The sequence below is a fragment of the Lathamus discolor genome, chromosome 1 (genome assembly GCF_037157495.1).
Source record: "Lathamus discolor isolate bLatDis1 chromosome 1, bLatDis1.hap1, whole genome shotgun sequence".
Lineage (NCBI taxonomy): Eukaryota > Metazoa > Chordata > Aves > Psittaciformes > Psittacidae > Lathamus > Lathamus discolor.
Window position 1 is genome coordinate 50,800,524 of NC_088884.1, and position 20,520 is coordinate 50,821,043.

Sequence of the window (20,520 nt, forward strand, 5' to 3'; positions counted from 1 at the left end):
AACATAGGTCAAAACATTTCGAGACAGAATCATTTCTAAGCTACTGCTCTCAAAGCCCAGCTTCCCAAACCTTAAAGAATGTCATAGCTTATGACACCAACAAACTGCAAACAAAAGCTTCACACCAAGTTTTATGAATGTCACTAGAGATTCCACTTGATCACTTTCAGATCAAGCTTTGTCAATTCATGTCTCATTCATGCTCCTGAATTCACTTGCAATTCAACCCTTGCAGTTCCTCTGTGAAAAGAGAGAAAAAGAGTTGCTTGGACTCAAAAACCCCAAAGAAACAAAACCCAAACTACACAGGAAATAATGCCTCTTTCTTCTACATTAATTTTGTATTGCAAGACCAGATGATGCCCCTCAGGTAGAAATCCATAGGAAGCCAGTTTCGTAAATATCAGAAATAAAAGATTTGCTCAATGGGATCTCTCTGTGCACCAGGGAGAGAATTCCGTAGCACTTAACACTGGAAAGGCACAACGGAATGACCTGATAATGGCACATCTCTTTTACCAGTAGCAGTAAGCACTAGCTAAGACAAATCACTTGCAACCACATCCATACAGTTTATGGAATTAAAACATGCAAGGGCCAACAAGGACAGGCTCAGAATTTGTTCATATACCTACTGGCAAAGGAAAGAGAAACTCTCACTGATTATCAAAGATCTCCTCATTCTCTTCACTCTTCTTAAATCTCCCTTGGGTCTTAATAAATGCTTTCACTCTCTCTCATCCCCCAGCCCTTCCATGCCTGTGGTATAAAAGGCTACAAAATCCAACCCTCTTGCACAGGACAGAAGGAGCATAATTCTTGTACAATCACAACCCCTCATCAGGTCCTGCCTGTGATGATGTTGTGTATCAGAAGTGCCCGAGTATCACCCATTGCATGAATGCATGTATGAAGAAAAAGTTCTACTGCAGAGACCATCACAAAAAGCTGAGCAGGACATCAACTTAAAAGTATGGCAAACTCACTTGCAACCTTCTCGATCCATTTTAGCACAACAGGAGCCTGGCAGCTACTGAATCAGTTTGCTGCTGTTTACTATGTGGCTTTAAAAAAGACTCCTAGGAATACCCTTTTAACTTGTATCTTAGGAGCAGGCTGTCATCCTTCTTTTGTTCATCAGCGTGAAATTTTGCCATCTGTTCCAAAAAAGGACAGGTTATAGGTGACAAGATGTAGCCAGATTTCTTCCTTAACATATGAGAGGAGGGGGCAACAAAGAAAGATAACCACTTTTTCTGGACATGGCAGAAAACAGGGAAGAAAGAAATCGGAAACCTGATGAACAGATAACTTTGCTGATCTAGCAACAAATACCAAGGAAAACTATGACACAGAACTGTGTTGGTCCTGCCAAAACCTCTAACAAAACAGAGATTCCTAACGTGGTAAGAACCACATGCTCCCAATATTCTGCACATGCATCAGCAACTGGAACAATACCAAGTATTGGAGCTTTTTATTTTCAAGTCATCTGTGTGAAGTCAAGAAGTGAGACAAGAAAATTACATCTGGCCTTTGGAACATTTTTTTTTTTGCCTGATTCTAGCCAAGTCGACACTTTTCATTCTTGCTTCAACACACTGCAGATTCTTCTTAGTTGCTTTGGTACAAACAAACAAGCAAGCCAGATACATAATTCAAGAACTGCAATCAAGTTTATTTTACAAGACCAAAGAGAATCCAAAGGTTTGTGATAGAGGATGCGTCCTCTTCGCAACCCAACGTATCAGAACATTACTGGTAAACAGTAGAATTGCGGTAAATATGAGAGAAAGGGTTTTGACATTTAGAAAGCTTTCCTGCAACAAAATGCCATAATAAAAACACTTATCACAGCAACAGTGTACATTTCTTGCTTAATATTTTTACTGCAGTTAGACACTCTCACACTAACAATGCTTTATTACCTTTTTTTCCTCTGCTTTTTTATTTTTGCCCTGTCCCCGGCACCAAGAAGCGCATCTCTTGTCCTTTCCTGGTTACTATCATTTTCAGATTCAAACTCTTGTTTCTTCTAGACTTACACAAGATACTGATAATTTATTTCTTCATAATAATCATAACATTGACACTAGTATGACACTATTGACACTGATAATTCAGTGTCCACATACAGCACAAACATCAAAATGTGGATTTAAAGGCTCCAGACCAGTACATTCATTTCCTGCAGATGGAATTCTGTGTCTCTCTCACAGCATCTACAACATTTAGATACTTTTCTTTTTAAAAAAGTGAGAGACTGACAGCAAGCGGGAATGATTCCATCCTGGGCAGAGTGTGAGAGGCTGCACTTCTGCTCCCCTCTCCATCATGTCTCCCTGCTATCCTCACCATTCCTTGCTATTGCCCTGCTCATGCCAAAAGCCACTGAAAGCTGCCCAGTCACACCCCCACAGTGCCCTGCTCCTGAGCCCTGGGACAGGGAGTGAGTAAGCTTGGCACTGGGAGAGATGCAGAACCTGCATGCACAGTATGACCGCAGGGTGGGTGAAGGAGCTCCATGCTAGCTAGGGTGCTGCTAAGGCACTTGATACAAGATAGCTCTGAGCAGTTTTGAGTAAGTAAACAAAGTCTTCTTTGGCCCTTCTTAGAAAAGAAATGTTCCTCACAACTGATCTTGGCAACTCTCACTCAACAAGATCTGTTCATACAGTTTTCTCTAAGACTAAATGTCTCTTTGAGACTAGTACTGGGTCTGATCCTGCTTGGTTCCAATGCCTCCGCCTTTCCTTACAGTTATCTGCAGGAAGTGAGGGTGAAGCACTGAATCTTTGGAAGTCCTCAGCACGCTTACAGTACAATATGCTACTAAGCTGTACTGCCCTGAATTAGAGAAATGTTAAGGAGTCAGTCCTAATTGGTCTGTCAGTTTGATCTTCGGGCGTCACTCACCTGTACAGACATGCTGGTATAAAGCAGAACATTTTCTGCATAGTTATATCATCTTACATTTGAACAATGAGCACTAGCTTAATTTTAATTTCTGTATTACATGTACTGGAATAACTTTGAATTAAAGGAGTGAATGCTGCAAAACCAGAGAAACTTGCTACATCAACTTACCCTAATAAGGCTTCTCTTCCTGTCACAGTATTTATCATAGTGTTGCACTGACAGCCCGCTTAGAAATTCACTAATAATGTACAGACCCCAAAGCACTGACTTCTCACATTTCCTGTAAGCCATGTTACTTGCTGTTTTGGTGTTGGTGGGCAGCATCAAGTTTTCCTTAAGAATGGAGGACTCACACTTCCACCAGCACTGTGAAACACTTTGTCTCACTTTATAAATCAAATCAACACCTCCTGTGGATATAAACTAACTCCAGAGCATTGCAGTCTTCGCTATTTTTAAACACCAACTTCCACCTTAATGCTCTATCTTCAACTGAAAAGCCTTGCTTTAAACACAGGATTAGCAAGTCAACAGAAAAAATACCTCATTTTAATGCTCAAGAAGCCAACAGTGTAGTATCTTGTAAATGTGAGTAACCTTTCTGAAAGCCATCGTGCTATTAACCTTATCTACGTCATATGGTTATTGTTAATCAGAGTGTTTAGCTGTTGCAATCCTTATATACACACACCGGCTGCTTTTTTCATCACAACTTTTGCCAGAAAGCCACACAGGTTTCCACTCATCCACTGCAAGAATTTGTATTTACAAAACAAAAACAAAGATTAAAGCCTATCTACACCGTTCTGGTTTAAGCTAAATGAGACTGTAATACAAACTGGAAGAAGCATCTTCCACCCTATAAAGAGCACTTAATATGTATGCAACTTTCCATAAGGCTGTTCTAATGCGTCTCAGATTGGTTCCACGGGCCGCTAATGTCAATCAAAAGTTCCCAATGGATTCAGCACAACATGATCACAATTTTATTTTAATTCAATAGCACAGTATTAATTCTCTGCATCCCCAGGTAACGTCTTCATCCAGAGCTACTGAAACAAAAATTTACAAAGGAAGGTAACTGTTACTAAACTGTACACAAGCAGGTAAGCCAAGGCAAAGATGCCTACTGCACTCAAGGTTAACAGAGAAGTATTAAGAATTGATGCCAAATATTTTATATCAATGGTCCATTAAAATACACCATGGTCTCAGTGTCCAATGCAAGAATATATTAACAGCAGTGTTTCTGTAACTTTTCCCCTTTGAAATCTTATCTAGCTGCAGCACTGAAACAGAGCAATAATAAAGTTGGCCAGCTGTCAATACTATTAAACTTTTCTGGAATTTTCTGGAAAACAAAAAGCCTCATTACAGCTTTCTACAACAACAGCATCGCAGCTCACAATCTGTAGATATTCTGCCTCAGCCAGTAGTGATATCCCGCCACTCTTATCCTTGCTCCAAAATTAAATCTTAGACTATATACAGTGCTATTAAAGACTGCCTTAGAGGAGTTCTCACTTGCTGAGTGTCTGAAAAAGGTAAGATGCACAGTTACAAGTCAGCCCAGTTGCATACTGAGTCCCATATGTCCAGGCCTTAGAACAGCAGGTTTATTTTTGGCTTTGCATATTAATCATAGAATAGTTAGGGTTGGAAAGGACCTCAAGGTCATCTAGTTCCAGCCCCCCTGCCATGGACAGGGACACCTCTCACTAAACCATCCCACACAAGGCTTCATCCAACCTGGCCTTGAACACTGCCAGGGATGGAGCATTCACAACCTCCCTGGGCAACCCATTCCAGTGCCTCACCACCCTAACAGGAAAGAATTTCCTCCTTATATCCAATCTAAACTTCCCCTGTTTAAGTTTTAACCCATTACCCCTTGTCCTGTCACTACAGTCCCTGACAAAGAGTCCATCCCCAGCATCCCTATAGGCCCCCCTCAGATACTGGAAGGCTGCTATGAGGTCTCCATGCAGCCTTCTCTTCTCCAGGCTGAACAGCCCCAACTTCCTCAGCCTGTCTTCATACGGGAGGTGCTCCAGTCCCCTGATCATCCTCGTGGCCCTCCTCTGGACTTGTTCCAGCAGTTCCATGTCCTTTTTATGCAGAGGACACCAGAACTGCACACAATACTCCAGGTGAGGTCTCACAAGAGCAGAGTAGAGGGGCAGGATCACCTCCTTCGACCTGCTGGTCACGCTCCTTTTGATGCAGCCCAGGATACGGTTGGCTTTCTGGGCTGCGAGCGCACACTGAAGCCGGCTCATGTTCATTTTTTCATCAGCCAACACCCCCAAGTCCTTTTCCGCAGGGCTGCTCTGAATCTCTTCTCTGCCCAACCTGTAGCTGTTCCTGGGATTGCTCCACCCAGGTGTAGGACTTTGCACTCGGCACGGTTAAACTTCATGAGGTTGGCATGAGCCCACCTCACAAGCGTGTCAACGTCCCTCTGGATGGCATCCCTTCCCTCCAGCGCATCAACCAAACCACACAGCCTGGTGTCATCGGCAAACTTGCTGAGGGCGCACTCACTCCCACTGTCCATGTCAGCGATGAAGATGTTAAACAAGACCGGTCCCAACACCGATCCCTGAGGGACACCACTCGTTACTGGTCTCCAGCCGGACGTTGAACCATTGACCACAACTCTGCGCGCAGCCATCCAGCCAGTTATTTATCCACCAAGTGGTCCACCTATCAAATTGATGTCCCTTAGTCCGAAAGAGCAAAGAACTTTCAATAGTAAAGATATATGCAACCATTGTCAGCAACAGTGCAAGTGCTCTCTGGCAAAGTTTCATCTATCTGGCTACATAAACGAAAAGCGAGATTTACATTCCATTGCCCAACGCTACATCAAAACTCATCTCACACACAGGTCTTTCCCAAAACCAAACTCACTGTGCGGGTGAAGATGAAAGCTGCAGAACTGCTAGTGGTGCCAAAGCCTAAAGCTGGATAATGGGCAATGGCTGTCTTTTTAGCCTGAACAATGTTATTTGTCAAATCCACCAAGACCTTAAAGACTCAGCCTTTATGCAAATAATGTGCCAGGTGGTGCCTAGTTAAAGCCTTACCTATGAAGATGAGGACAATAAGCAAGCTAGAGATCTAGAGCTGTTGGTATCCCCCTATATCACCACTGGCAATCTGACAGAAGGACAATTACATACCCTTCAAAAAGAAAGCAAACCAGAAGGTTGGCGATTTTCCCCTAGTGACCTTTTTTTTAATATACCTAACATTTAAGAGGTGATATAGATGCTCCAGTCCCGCAAGCAATACTATCCACTTCAATAAGGATGAATCAAAAGCACAGCAAAGCAAAGCAGACACTGTACAATCTTCAGAGACATCAATTTTCCAGGTGGACATCAAAAACTATGAAAGGTCTAAGTATAAAACTTCCAAACCTAAAAATCAGCTTAAACCTTTACAGGAACATGCATTCCTGCTTTCACCCACTTAGCCTGTGTGAAAATACAACCTTTATGGCTTGTAACCCTACCAAAGAGGTCCACCTTGCAGGATCAGGGAGCACAGCAACACTACAGTAAGCTGTACAGCAGCAATTTCCCTCCTTATTTCATTTGACAATGACAAATTACACCCAAAATTGACCTCTAGCTTATAGATGTATTTAATCCCAGAACTTGAAGTATACCAAAAAGAGATACTAACTTTGTAAGCCTCCTAATATTTCTTTCTAGGACTAGCAAAAAAAATGAGGAGAGAATTTTCCAAACATTTCTACAACGACAAAACAATCAAAACATGATTACCGTTTAAAATTAACAAACCAGGCTTTGCTTCAGTTCTCACCAGCTGATCTGTCTTTTTGGGTTCAAACTGCAATTATGGCTTCCCTCTCTTATTCCCAATACTCCTGCACTACGCAGCCTACTCTTTGGCAGGTTTCATACATTTCTAGATACACCATGGATTTAAAACCAATGCTTGGAGGTCTTAACAATATTCTGTCTCATCAAATTACCATCATCTTCTGTCAAAACATGAGGGAACAGTAGGAAAAGTGTGTGTAAGTTCTCTGAGCACAAAATATCTGGAGATTTGGTTATAAGTCACAAAAGCCCAGAACAAGCATTTCTTCTACAGTGCGCTCTGAATTTGAAGGAGCACTGGGAGACTAAATCTCCCTTTCTCCAAAAGCTGAAGGTGGGGCGGCTTTTTGTTTTGGGTAGAGGGGTTTTGTTTATTGTTAAGTTTGGGGGTTATTTTGTTTGGTTTGGGGGGGTGTCTTTGGTTTATGGGGTTGGGGGGGGTCTGTTTGTTTGTTTTACAGTTTTACTTCTATGTTACTTTCTCTAAACATACTAAAGATTTTCAGAAATAAAGGGAATTCAAGGACAGATGATGAAAGTGATTAGAGGCTTAGAAAGAGAGCCACATGAGGAGAGATTATTAAAAAGACTGCCTCATTTCTAGACAAGATGAATGGGAGGGATCATAAAAGAGACACGGAAAATGAGAAAAGACATGTCACACAATGTTTTTTCACCAGCAAAAAGCAAGTGGACTTTATATTAATTTTTAATGTAAGCCTTTTTGTGTGTTTGATCACGTAATAATCAGTTCATCTACAAAACACTGACTCTATTGCTAGCCTCACTATGGCTGAAAGCCCAGAAAGATTGGTATCACGATTCTCTATCTGTTAATAAATAAACCATGCATGTTCCAGGTAAGACGTTTTGGGTTTTGTTTTTTTTTTGTTTTTTGTTTTAAATAAAGGAAGAATTCTTACCATTTCAAATGTAAGTCTACCGCTAATAAAGAGAAAGTTTTGAATAGGCTCCAATGTGCAAGAAATTACATAATTAGGAATTGCTGTACTTCTCTCTAAAGCATCTGGTACTTGTTGAAAGCAGGAGTTATCTCTGCATAGACGTCTGATGAGATGCAGCAAAGGAACTCATTTAGTTAAGTTTAACTTGAGTTGAAAAGATAAGTCATACATATAAATTTATAATCCTGATGAAATGTGAAGGATTTTTGTTCTGCAAGGGGCAAGCAATCAAGAGTGAAGAGTGATGCCCTGATGAGTACCAAAACCAACTGTGTATACAGGTTCCTGAGGTCTAAATAAGTCAATCTGGTGAGCATTCAGAGATGACAGCTTTAATAGAACCTCGAAAGGTTGACACAAAGCTCTAGAAGCAAAAGTCAACACAATGAGGCGTAAGTTAGCACAGCCAAGCTAGTCTGAGCATCCGGAGTGTTACTATTGGAACTGCATAGACCTCTGCGTGAACTCACTGTCCAATGAGCACAGTGTAGCCAGAATCTGAGCACCTGCAGTCTCCTGCAGTACTCACTGCAAAAACAAGTTTCTTTAAGAAAGCACCACAGTCCTCTAGCTGTCCTGCAAGCTACATTCCAGCAAGAACAGTACCTCGTGCATGACAGCTAAAAATGCAACCCTCGTTCTCCTGCTTCACATCTTAGGTCCTGATTTTGAAAGACTTGGATTAGTTTTCAACTAGCAGTAGATGTGAAGCACAGTGAAGCCGGCATTAGCCCAGAAGAGCTGAAACATTTTGCACAGCTGTCTGCCCACCTTGAACCACCTGTACCACCAGTGAGCTGCAGGAATCCGGATTATAGTGACCAGGTATTACTGATAAGGGAGGATCAACAGGACGATTTACCACAACCAAGGTAACCACATAACTGTAAATCTACACCCACCACATAATACCAGAACTGTAAGGCACTGATACCATTACACTACAGGCAGCAGCAGTTTTATTCTCCACTCTTGCTGCCATGCACAGCATAGCTTGGCTCTCTTGTGACTTGTCTAAGGAATAGAGGAGGAATCCAGCCTCTCCCTCAAAATACGTGGCCTCTTCAGGCATCACTGACACCCCTACACACCCCCATTAAGAGTGACTCAGCTGTTCTTCATTAAAGTATTCTGTCTCTTTCAGGCACTGGGAACTTTGCAGAAAATGTGACATATGGGTCATTGGAGAGTTGGTAGCAGAGCCCAGGGTATCTTTTATTTAATGTAGCACCAAAGACAAAGGTATTGAACAGACCTGTTGACATGCAATGAAAGAACTTTGTAGCTGCAGAAGGAATTTCAAAATCCTTTTCCCCCTCTGATTCTACTATTTTCAAACTCCGATGGCTATACTCACAGTCAGCACTTCTGCAAACTGAATTGGATGATACCCTCCTACAGCATAAACAGCTGCAGTTTCAGAACTGTCTTCTTGCCTGTCCATAGAAAAGGCTTCACTTTCTCATAAGAAAAATCTTTAGATGGGCTTGAAAGACACAGGCAGTAACCTATAGGGCTGGAGAAGATCTTTAAAAGCTGCCCACCTGAAAACTGGACCCAGTAGCCTGTTATACAGACTATGGGATGCAGCAACTACTTTGACAAGTTCCTGTGTGATGTACTGTAGGTTACCCTGCTCTTGCAGGGGGGTTGGACTAGATGATCTTCTGAGGTCCCCTCCAACCCTTGGGATTCTGTGATTCTGTGACACCTCTTTCCCCAGACTTCACTAAATGGCTCTCACTCTACTTACTACACACTGTCCCTATCCTGCTGACACACTCAGCTCTAAGACCTTCTTCACACAAGCAAGTCTCCCTACCTCCTTCGTTCTCTGAGCATCCTCCCATAAGCTCTGTATTGCTAGTTTTATGCTCTATGTTGCTTTTGTCCCTGAATGTTTGGGAATGGCAGCTTTAATTCCAGCTGCTCTAAGGCTTTTTATTCAGTCGCTAAAAGAAAAACAGCATTCTGCTTTCTTGTTTCTTTTCTACATTGTATCACCAGTTGTTGCTGCTCTGATGCACGACCATTTCCATTCCCCCAGTTAAAGCAGTACGAGGAATGCTGAAGTTATCCAACCAATTTACCCCTACTTGTCTGGAATAAGCACAAATGGATTTAATGCAAGCTCTTGACATCATCTGGAAACTGCTCCTACCAGATCTAGCAATTATTTTGCTCTGCTATTAGTCTCTTACTCTGTGATATCTGGCACAACTTGTAAAGCCCAAACCCTGGAGCAATGCAACTGTATACAACTCTACAAACTTGTTGCAGACTTAATCCAGTTCTCATGGTAGCAGGAAGGGAAGGAGCAGCTAAACCTGGTTAAAAGAAACCCCAAATCAGACAGAAACCCAATGCTTTCATGAAATTGTCTTAAGCATGAGATTTATTTTTCACTACACAAGTACAATATGCAACACTGAAATTAGCTAAAAGCATGAAAATACTTCATGCTTTTAAGCAGATCAGCTATAGACTTCAACTCTGCAGTATACCAGAAGGCATTCTTGAAGGTATGCAACTTTCTTCCATGACTAAGTACAGTAAGCTAGGTAGCATATTATTCTTACAGCTAGAACAATGAAGAAAACCTAATCAGTTCAGCTTTCAAAGAGAAAGCCAAAGGAAAGACATATAAATTTTAACTGGGTTATGACTAGCATGTGCACCCAGCTTATGTTATGAAGAGCATTGCAGACTCTAGTAGTAAAGCTGCCTATTTTTAAACCATTTCATTATGCAGCAACAATCTGAAGCACACCGTCTCCTTTCCAGCACTGTCAATCAATGGGCTGTAGGGATAGAAAGTATTGCCAATGTGCAGGGGGGAGGAGGGACGATAAAAAAAGCACCAAAACACATCACCCAAAATGCACCCACCCCCCAAAAAAAAAGACACCCTCCCCCCCAACCAGCCTTTCTTCACAATCAGCTAATCCTCCACTTCAAACTGTAGGGCTCATTTATCGACCAATGCAGGATCTCAGCACAGAACACAGAATTTCTGCCAGTATTACACAAGAGCAACCCCCTTTTCTACACATCTTCCTGTAGTGCATGGGAAGAAAACCCCCATTTGTTGTACACCTGCTTGAGCTGAGAATTTAGCTAAGAATTTGAAATCTGTGCATTAATAAGACAGCTACCATCACCGTCAGGATATTCACCACAAAGGCTACTAGACACATGAAATGATTACCAGCATTGCCTATATGCTGATCTTATGCTGTATGAGGCAAAATATCAAAGTAGTAAGATAAAGATGAACTTTCCAGCAGACCAGAAGAAAAACTATCCCATAAAGCCCTAAGTCACGAGTATACAGGATATTCTTACTTCATCCCTAGCACACACAGATACTTTTTCTGCTGATATCCATCCTTGCCACAGCCCTCTTGCAAGTAACTTCAGGAAGGGGACTGTAATCATTCTCTGCTGCTAGGGACAATCACCTGATCCACAGTTTATTAAACAGACCTTGAGAAACTAGACCAAAACCAAGTATTCACCAGTGTAATCTAAACAGAGTCACTTCATTAAGTCATCAGCACTGTTGACTTTGGTGAGCAAGTTCTGTATTACTCTCACTCCAAATAGTTTCTGCTGTGGCTATATCTCGAACACTGGTTTCTGCCATGTCAACAACCCGTTTCATTTCATCTCCCTGCACCAGAGTACTCCAAAGTAGGAATACGAGAGAAGCACTGATAAAAAAAACTTCCTTATGGACAGACGGACAACCTAGTAAACACGGAGACCTCTTGGGGAACACGCTGCAGGTCGGCGGCTGCCTCTCAGCACCCAGACCCACCGAGCAGCCTGGTCTCGGGTGCCCTCGGCAGCCCTTCCCGTGCCCGCACACCACTCACCCGCGCCTTGCGGCGCCGGTGCCTCTCCGGGTCCGAGTACGTCCTGTCCACGGCCAGCGCCGTGTCGCTGCCCGGCATGCTGCCCTGCTGCCGCTGCCTCCTTCTCCTCAGCGCCGCCCGGCAAAACCCTGAGCGCACGTCCCAGCCACGCCAATGGCCGCCCAAACGGGACTAAGGGGGATCGGGGCCGCCGCCGCGGTGCGGGAGGGACCGGCACGCCCGGAGGGAGGGGAGAGGCGCCGCCTCTCCCCTCCCTCCGGGCGTGCCGGTCCCTCCCGCACCGCGGCGGCTGCCGTCGCTCCGCTTCTCCTCAGCCGGCACACCCGGATTAACCCCTGAGCGCTCCGGCTCCTGCCGCAAGGGGTGAGGCTGGCGGTGGCCTCCCGTTGTAGCGCCTATCGGTCGGGTCGTGGGGCTGTGGTATTTCTCCCCCCTCCTTCGAAACAGGGAGGGTATCTGAGCGGAGAAGAAGGTGGGAGCAAGCTTCCGCCAGAGGGAACGGGCTTGTTTTGAATTTAGTTTTAATTTGGTCCGAGGGCTGGAGCACCTCTCCTATGGAGAGAGGCTCAGAGAGCGGGGCTTGTTCAGCCTGGAGAAGAGAAGGCTTCGGGAGACCTTAGAGCAGCCTTCCAGTACCTGAAGGGGGCCTGCAAGAAATCTGGAGAGGATCATTTTAAAAGGGCATGTAGTGACAGGACAAGGGGTAGTAGCTTTAAACTGAATGGAAGTAGATTTAGATTAGATATTAGGAAGAAGTTCTTCACCAAGAGGGTGCTGAGGCACTGGAACAGGTTGTCCAGAGAAGCTGCAGCTGCCCCATCCCTGGAAGCATTCAAGGCCAGGCTGCACAGGGCTTTCAGCAACCTGGTCTAGTGGAAGGTGTCCCTGCCCATGGCAAGGGGGTTGTAACCAGATGACCTTTAAGGTCCTTTCCAACCCAAACCATTCTGTGATTCTATGAATTTCGAACACCGATGCTTCTGAGGGGTGGGGGGAAGGAACAGGAGCTGAGGCAACAATGATCTCCCACAGGTATAGCTGGGCAGAAGGGTGACAGCCCCATTCCTCATGCTGACAGTCACGGGTTGTTTCAGGCTTTTTGCTAAATCTTCAGCTCTTGGAAGGGTTTGCCATCAAGCAGCTATCTTGACTTCCATTAAAAGAAACCTAGACCCCATGGCTACAGCAAAACCTGACAAAACACAGCAAATCCTAAAGGCTCAGAAGTCCAAATGGCAAAGAAAGACAGAAACCAGAAGTATTAAGTATGTTGTGCTGCGGCAGACTCACTTGAAAGGTTTTGACTGTTTGCAGCAGTATGAAGCACTCTGGATGCATCTGAGTGCTGCTGCTGGAAAGCCCTTGATACCTACAAGTTTCAACAAGCGTGTACAAAAATTCTGTCAAACCAACTAAATAATCAGAGTCTACATTTTACAACGGGGTCAGTGGAGCACAACAACCAGTTCACTCTCCACTTTTGTACATTACACATATGAAATAAATCCTTCAGTGGCAGCTTCACACCGTATGTATGAACACCCAAGGAAAACTTGTTTTTTTGCGGCATGTGTATGCCAATGCACTTAAATTCCTAAGAGTTGAGTGGAGTTCCTGACTGTTTTTTGCACTTACCTTGAGAATACCTATGCTGAGGAACATACTAAATCAGTACGACTTACATAATTTAATTGTAAACTACTCAGAAGTGTAAGTAGAATACTGGTTTTATAATTAGTCAGGAAGCTGTACAGGAAGTTTACTGTTTTCTTTCCTGGAATAAACAGAAAAGTTGAGTTACCACTTCGACCTTGTTACACGAGGCAGTAATATGGAGTCCTTCAGACTGACTCCCTTGCAATAGCAGCAGGATTTCACCTTTTATGTACAGTTGTTACAATACCCATGCATGAGTCTCGCTGCTTTTCTTCTCGAGCTGGAGATGGCACCAGTCCCAAGGCATGTGCATATATAGACATACATAATCAACACAGCTACCTGTCCTAGGAGGGCTTGCATTTACATGTTTATTGGAGTCCTATGTTCGGAGATAACAGTGGGATTGGAGGTTAATTATCTGACCCAAGGGCTTCCTTGGTGTTTGCACATAATGTGGTCTTCAAAAATGAATGACCTGAAATTCCAAAGCAAAAATAAGATCCTAGACCTCACCTGGCAGGTGTTTCTTCTTTGACTTTAAAACCATTTCTTTACAAAGTTATCCCAAATTAAGCACCAGGTGGGTTTACTAAGTGAAGCATTATTTGCCCAATGCAGTATCAAAGTAACCAAACAACACAGGATACCGGCACACAGACAATGACTTCTCATGCAGTGTAACGAGACAGCTTAAGTTAGAAGGCTACTGCAAAAAAGATTTAAAATGGGAACTGAATTTCTTCCGTCCTGCAGCTCAGACATGAAAGTTAATTCATTACTCAAAATGTGCCAGAGCAGGGGGAATTCCAGAGGTAAAGGTCAGTAAGAAATTCAGTAGGCAAATGTAGGTTTGGGGTTTTCATTGAAGTCATAATTGCACATTTCCAAAGGGAACTGTGCAGTTTCCAGGACCGAGGATGAAACTTCCTTATTCCTCAGGTACTTTGGGGAGTGTTATTAAGCCCTTCCAGGTGTAGTTGATCAAAGCATAGAGAGGGAAGTAGTTGGAAAAGGGGCACATAAAAGTCTTTGACTGCTTGACTCTTCAGTAATACAAGGCTTATTATAAATCATGGTTCAGTCAAAAGTTTGAGAGTTTTATTTTAAGTATAAACTTTATTTAAATAATACCAGCAAGCCAGCCACCATATGATGAAACTTCAAGATGAAAAGAGGCAGGGATGTGCAATATATATTTAGAGGTGTATCATGTGTGGTTGAGCTCAGTAGGATTAGCACACATATGAATACATTTATGAAGAAAGCAGTCTCTCCTAATGTAGTTTCTAAGAAGAGAGGATAATACAGTTAGTCTCATAATACCTAGGTGTGGCACTGGTCACACCTTCCAATCAAGCCTGTGGATCCGTTTGCTTGGGTGCTGCTCTCAGCAGCAGCAGTTACTGCTATGCATACCAGCAACGACAGCTCTAATGTCCTGTGCCAGCAGTGAAAGCCCTGGCACTGGAAGGCTCCTGGAGGAGCTTTGACCATGGGCAGCCGGCTGGGCAACTAGGAACAAGTGCTGCACATGGCAGTGAGTGATGGTGAAGGAGAAATAGCTCCTCGGGTAGAGGCACCTGTCCCACAAGTCAGGAGAGCCCTTCAAAGACAATTAGAGAGCTGGAGCACCTCTCCTATGGAGACAGGCTGAGAGAGCTGGGCTTGTTCAGCCTGGAGAAGAGAAGGCTCCGGGGAGAACTCAGAGCAGCCTTCCAGTACATAAAGATCTAAGAGAAAGCTGGAGAGGGATTTTTTGCAAGGGAATGTAGTGGGAGGACAAGAGGGAATGGCTTTAAACTGAAAGAGGGCAGATTTGGATTAGATATTAGGGTTGGAATTAAATGATTCAAAGCAGGCCTGTCACATGGAGCCTAAGCTTTCTACATGTGACTCCTGTCTCCTCTCCAAAAGCTATGTCTTTGCCATCCATTTCATGCTGCATGATCCTGCTCAGCAGACACAGCAGTCCCACCTGTGAGCCATAAACTATCTGTACTGATTTATGTGTAGGCCATGGAGGGAGAAGTAGTGGCAGTGGGAACAGCGGGATTACTTAGCAAAACCCAACTCCCGCACAGTGTAATCCTGTAGATGGTGTTGTACACACACACTGGGGCATATCACAAGAAAGGAATCCCCTATGGAGATGGAAGGCATGCAAATTCTGTCATTAGGAGGCTGGCTTGAGGTTTATCCCCTTTCTCTTTCCAGTTTTATCATGAATCTGGATCTTGGCAATTTACTTGGCTTCTTTGGACCTCCACTACCGTATTTGTAAAAGGAGAAGCACAGCACATCTTCCTGCAGAGAACCTTAAGCTCTCCAGAATTAAAAACTCTATTATTAAATGTTGTTTTCTGATGTTTGTTGGGAGGAATTAAACATATGATGTCAAGAGCATATTGTCAAAGGTACAATCAGGAAGAAGGCGAAGGTCCCTTTTTCCAGAATGGTAACATTTGTTCTCTAAACAAGATACTGGGGCTTCTTATTGAGAGAGATTTTAACATGCCCTCCAAAGCTTTTTCCAAGAGCTTGTAGTAACTAGCCTCTGAGGAAAAGGTCAATGTGTTGACAGACTGTCACCATGCCAATTCTAAGCCTGACAGCAAATGGGAGAGTCCTGAGTGACATCGGTCTTGCAGTTATCCGTGAGCCCACTGTCACGGTTCTCAGTTTATCTGCCAAAGCATGAGCCTTTCACACCCACAGGAAAGGAGATACTCCGGTTGTCTGTACCCAGCACAAACTACCAAGGGATCACACTGACACTTACAGATTGCACTGGCTCTGACGTACATTCAGAAGATGTTGACAAACATTCAGATACTGAACTAAAATTTGACATCACCTCCTCTCCTCCCTCGTGCTCTCCTCACTAAGAAATATTTTGTGTGCTTGCAGGATGTGAAAGACATGGGCACTCTGTGAATACCCATTTTCTACACAGGGAAAAACCTCCCAACATAAGACTGCCATTGTGTATTACTGAGATACACTGATAGGAATTGAAGGATAGAGAAGCAAATGGAAAATTCCAGTTGAGCGTAGCAGTTCTCTCTCTTCCTCCTTTCCCCTGCCTATTAGCTTGTGTCCCTTGCTGTCTGATGAGAGGCAATGTCAAGCCCTTTCCTTTTGGTACTGCATATGAAATTTCTGCTACATAATTCCTCGTTGCTGCTGCTGAGTGACAGCCATAGTGCAAACAGAACCGACAGGATGGTGGCAGACTTTTGCATTTCAAACGCTGTGAATAAGAGCCACCTTTTTAGCAGACTTGAATACTGTCTGTTCTGTGTACCCAAGAACTTGCCTGAAGCCCAGCTATTTACACTAAAGATGACCCATATTGCAGAGGCAAGTACAGAATTCTCCCTTGGGCAATGTGAATGGTTGCTGCTCACCAGTTTACAAATATTCTTCTGCCTCACAGTATGCGATTTAGGGCTGCATAAGTGTATGCAGCCTGTCTCTCCTGAATCAGCCACTTTGGTACTGCCATGAGGTTTGCAGGACCAACAGATGCAGCCTCTTGGCACATAAAGGTGTACCCTATTCCAAAATATGAATGTGAACTTGCATCCAAACTGTTTAGACTGCAGCCAGAAGACAGCCAGCCTGACTCTCCTATTACTGCATATCCTGGTAATTACATCAGTGCAAACTTTTATCCCAAATTAAAATAAACAAGCCAAAACCTCAAACTAGACATAGTCCATGAGCACAGGAATTGCTCTCAGGATGTGCCACCTCTACCCACTGCTCAGAGAAGTGCACACAGCCCCCCATCATGTGGCCTGTAGCTGGGTAGCTGATATGTGAGCTCCTAAAGGCTCTGTAAGTCAATACACCACAGCTTTCACCCTACTGCTTTATGGCCATAGCCTCACAGACATCCCAGCTCAATTTGTGGCTGATGGTTGCACACAGGGGTTGTAAACCATGCTGGACAGGAACCTGTCAATTTCATTTGTCTATGAAGTGCATTGCCTGGCTGTGGCTCTGTATTAGTTATGTCATGCTAAATGTGTGACATCAGTTATTTCCATATCAAGAGACAATGTCAAATGCAGGAATAGGACTTCTTTGCCAGTCAACCAGAAAACACAGATGGGTTATGAGAGGCCAGAAAAATTAATGATTATCCACATAAGCCTACAGCACTTCCTGGTGAGCATTGTTACAGCGCAGCCCTTTGGGTTTCACTGCAGTGACTATCTACAGAGGTGAAAGTTACAGGGACGTGAAGCTCAAGTTCCCTCACCACTATCAAAGTTGACCACCTACAACTCATCTAACTATTGTTCTGCCAAATCTAATTCAATGCAATATGAAAGCTTTCCTTTACACCCAGGTGAACAGGGAAGCATGAAAAATAGTTATCTGGTAGGTTAACCGGACATTAATACAAGATAAATATGGTTAAGTGCCCATTTAAGGTGAGCATAATGAAACCAGAAAGCTCCTTCCAGTTTACTTCTCAAGCTGCCAGACCTAAATGTATGGTGTTCAGCTCCAATTTAGGTGACAAGGACTTGAAAGATTAACATCAACTAAGCAGAAAAGCCCAAATGCCACTATGTTTGATTGGCATCAATTTGCCAAGTACCCTGTTTTCACAACATACATTTTAAAGGCAGCAGATTACAAACAAAACAACACAGCATAGCACACAAACACAACGTAGCATTACGCTATGTAAATTTGCATCAACCATCATTCCTAACTGTCCAGCAATACACTCCCTTTACTCATTGAAATAATAGTCATTTATCAAGGAGCCAGTTCTGGGTTATTACTATGAATTAATATATAATCCCACAGGATAGTTTTCACTGAATAAAGTATTTGCTGTATTTGTTTCTTGGTTGTATTGCTAACAGGTATCACATTCATTTTACTTTAATTTTATAATGCTTTTTATGGAAAAAATCCAGGTCCATTGATTAAAGTTTTGCCAATTGCTCCAATGTGCAAAGTCTTTATCATATATTTCTTCATATTCCACAGCAAATTCACTCACTACTCATGTTCCAAAGACAGGAGTAGAGCTTCATAACCTCCTGCATGTAAGTATTCATTCTTAACAATATCAAACTGCAGCATCTTGTATTGATGCCTTCCTTCATCAGATCTATACAGTTAATGACTATTGGAATCATGATTTAGATTAGAATTTAGATTTACTGAGTTTAGACAGTTGACCGCAGAATGAAGTGATAAACTACTACATGATTCCTATTTTTAACTATCCTGGTGCTGTCAGATGGTTCAGAATAGCTTGTAAGAGAATACAGATTTTAAGCAGAAAAAAATAAGTCTGAATTTTTAACACGTGCTCATACTCATCCTTTTGGGCCTTTAACAATCAGATTTCCATAATCTATTATTCATCATGAAATTTTGGGGACAATTTTTGAAAGATTGAAGTCTTCTGCTTTGCTCTTATACAACTGGAAAAATGTATGAGAAATCATTCAGTATAGTTTTCTAATCCCTCAGACCTTAGTTTTAGCAGGAACATATAAGCAGCAGCTTATTTTGCAGTGTTTTTGGAAACTGTAGCAACACAAGTTGGAGTCCTAGCATTTCAGGGAGTTTTCCCCTGAAGTTCCATTATGGAGAATGTTACATCATGAGATCACTAGAAAAGGGAAGGGTGGAGATAGAACATTTGCTGATAAAAATTCCTATACTACTATATAGGAATGTAATTTTCTGAAACAAAATTAACACCTTTTTTTTCCAGCACAACTGTAACTGAGCTTTTCTGACTAAAGTTAAATCCATGAAGGGTAGGATTTGTTTTTCTTTACTTTCCTAAGCAATGTGAATATGTTGATAAACCATTTACATGTAAAGCAATCCTAAGGCAACAGAAGCACAGAGAAACTCAGTGTCCGCAGACACCTGACAGCACTGCTGAAGATGATACCCTGCAGCAGCCAAACCATTCTGTGGCTGAAAGAAACTGAAACCCCTCCGCCCTTCCAATGCGCACCGTGTACGCAGCCTGCCCTACCCATCACCAGCTAGCCTCAAGTGTCACTGAAGGCTGAAGCTGTCCCTCTTCCTGCCTAAAACCCCCCCAGTTTTGGCAGCAGGGTCAGCTCAGAAGCGACTAATTGCATCTGCTCAAGCTACCAGCACCTCCCTTCTTCTTTTTGTAAGCACTTCAGGACAACAATTTTACAGATGTCATACAGATTATACAGATTTTTCAAGCCCAGTATAAAGCCATGACATTATTAATAAGAATCTCACAGGCACATGCTTACAAATCAAAATGGAGGAAAAAAACTGTAATAATTACAGGCTTAGTAGTGAAACTGATCTTTCACAATCTTCCCTTAAATTGATTAGTGTTTGTGTGTGTATCTCACACACATACACAGCCTTATGAACAAATACACAGCTTTATAAACAAATGTATTTCAAGTGTTTTAAGGGGAGAAATGGAATGTTCCAGCTTTCCTATTCTGCTAATAAAGATTAATTATTACATGTGGGTTTTGAAACACTTGTAATTAGCAGACTCAGTAGGAAACACTGGAGCAATATATAAACTCTGATAGCAACGTAAGAACTCTAATAGCAACATGGTATATATCATGAGTAATTAAGAGTTCCCAGGCCCAGGCATGTAAGTTACCACAACGTAACAGCTGAGGAGCTCTGTTACAGACATCAAAACAAACCCTTCAGAAACAAGTGGTATCACTCGGCATAAGACATGAAGGGAACGTGCCTACCTTGCAGCTCACTCTGACACTCACCATTTCCAATGACTTTCAGCGTTCCAGACACACTTCTGATACATTTATAAAACATCAGAGCATATTCTTCATTAACACTCACCAAAACCTTGCATTTCTTTTGATGAAAAGTTGTCTTTTTTCTAAACGACACATTTTCTCACATTTTCTATCTTTTAAAACAACATATCACAAACCTATCACTGTTCGAAAGCAGGAAAAAAACTCGTGAGAGTTCTTTAGGTTTCATCTTCTTTTCATTTCTCCCACAAGTTTTTATAAAAATAACCTACCATTTTCCAGCAGTCCTGTTTTCCACTGCCAAAACCCTAGGTATGGTTTGAAGATTGGCTTAAGCTGAAAGGCGCAGTTCTGCCATGGCTGTTAAACAGAGTTGCTCTAACCACATACCTGTAGCTCTGCTGTAGCTGCACAGGGAGTAATAGCGAGTCACCTGCACAAGGGCACACTATATATACAGCCCTGT

The 20,520-nt window shown here is 42.8% G+C and overlaps 1 protein-coding gene across 8 annotated transcripts in view; it reads right to left on the reverse strand.

Annotated features, from left to right (window-relative positions):
• Positions 1-20,520, reverse strand: part of TMCC3 (transmembrane and coiled-coil domain family 3) — a 100,352-nt gene that overhangs the window by 38,161 nt on the left and 41,671 nt on the right. Inside the window, exon 1 of one of the 8 annotated variants that reach the window (XM_065670512.1) lies at positions 20,445-20,519. The exons of 5 other annotated variants lie outside the window; for them this stretch is intronic. Coding sequence is in view for 2 of the 3 variants with exons in the window: in XM_065670458.1 (XP_065526530.1) it covers positions 11,617-11,694 (78 nt within the window). In the remaining variant the exon portion in view is untranslated. Of the gene's footprint in view, positions 1-11,616; positions 11,797-20,326; positions 20,420-20,444; position 20,520 lie in introns of those variants that run through there. 2 more of the 8 variants (XM_065670469.1, XM_065670458.1) reach the window with 2 other exon arrangements.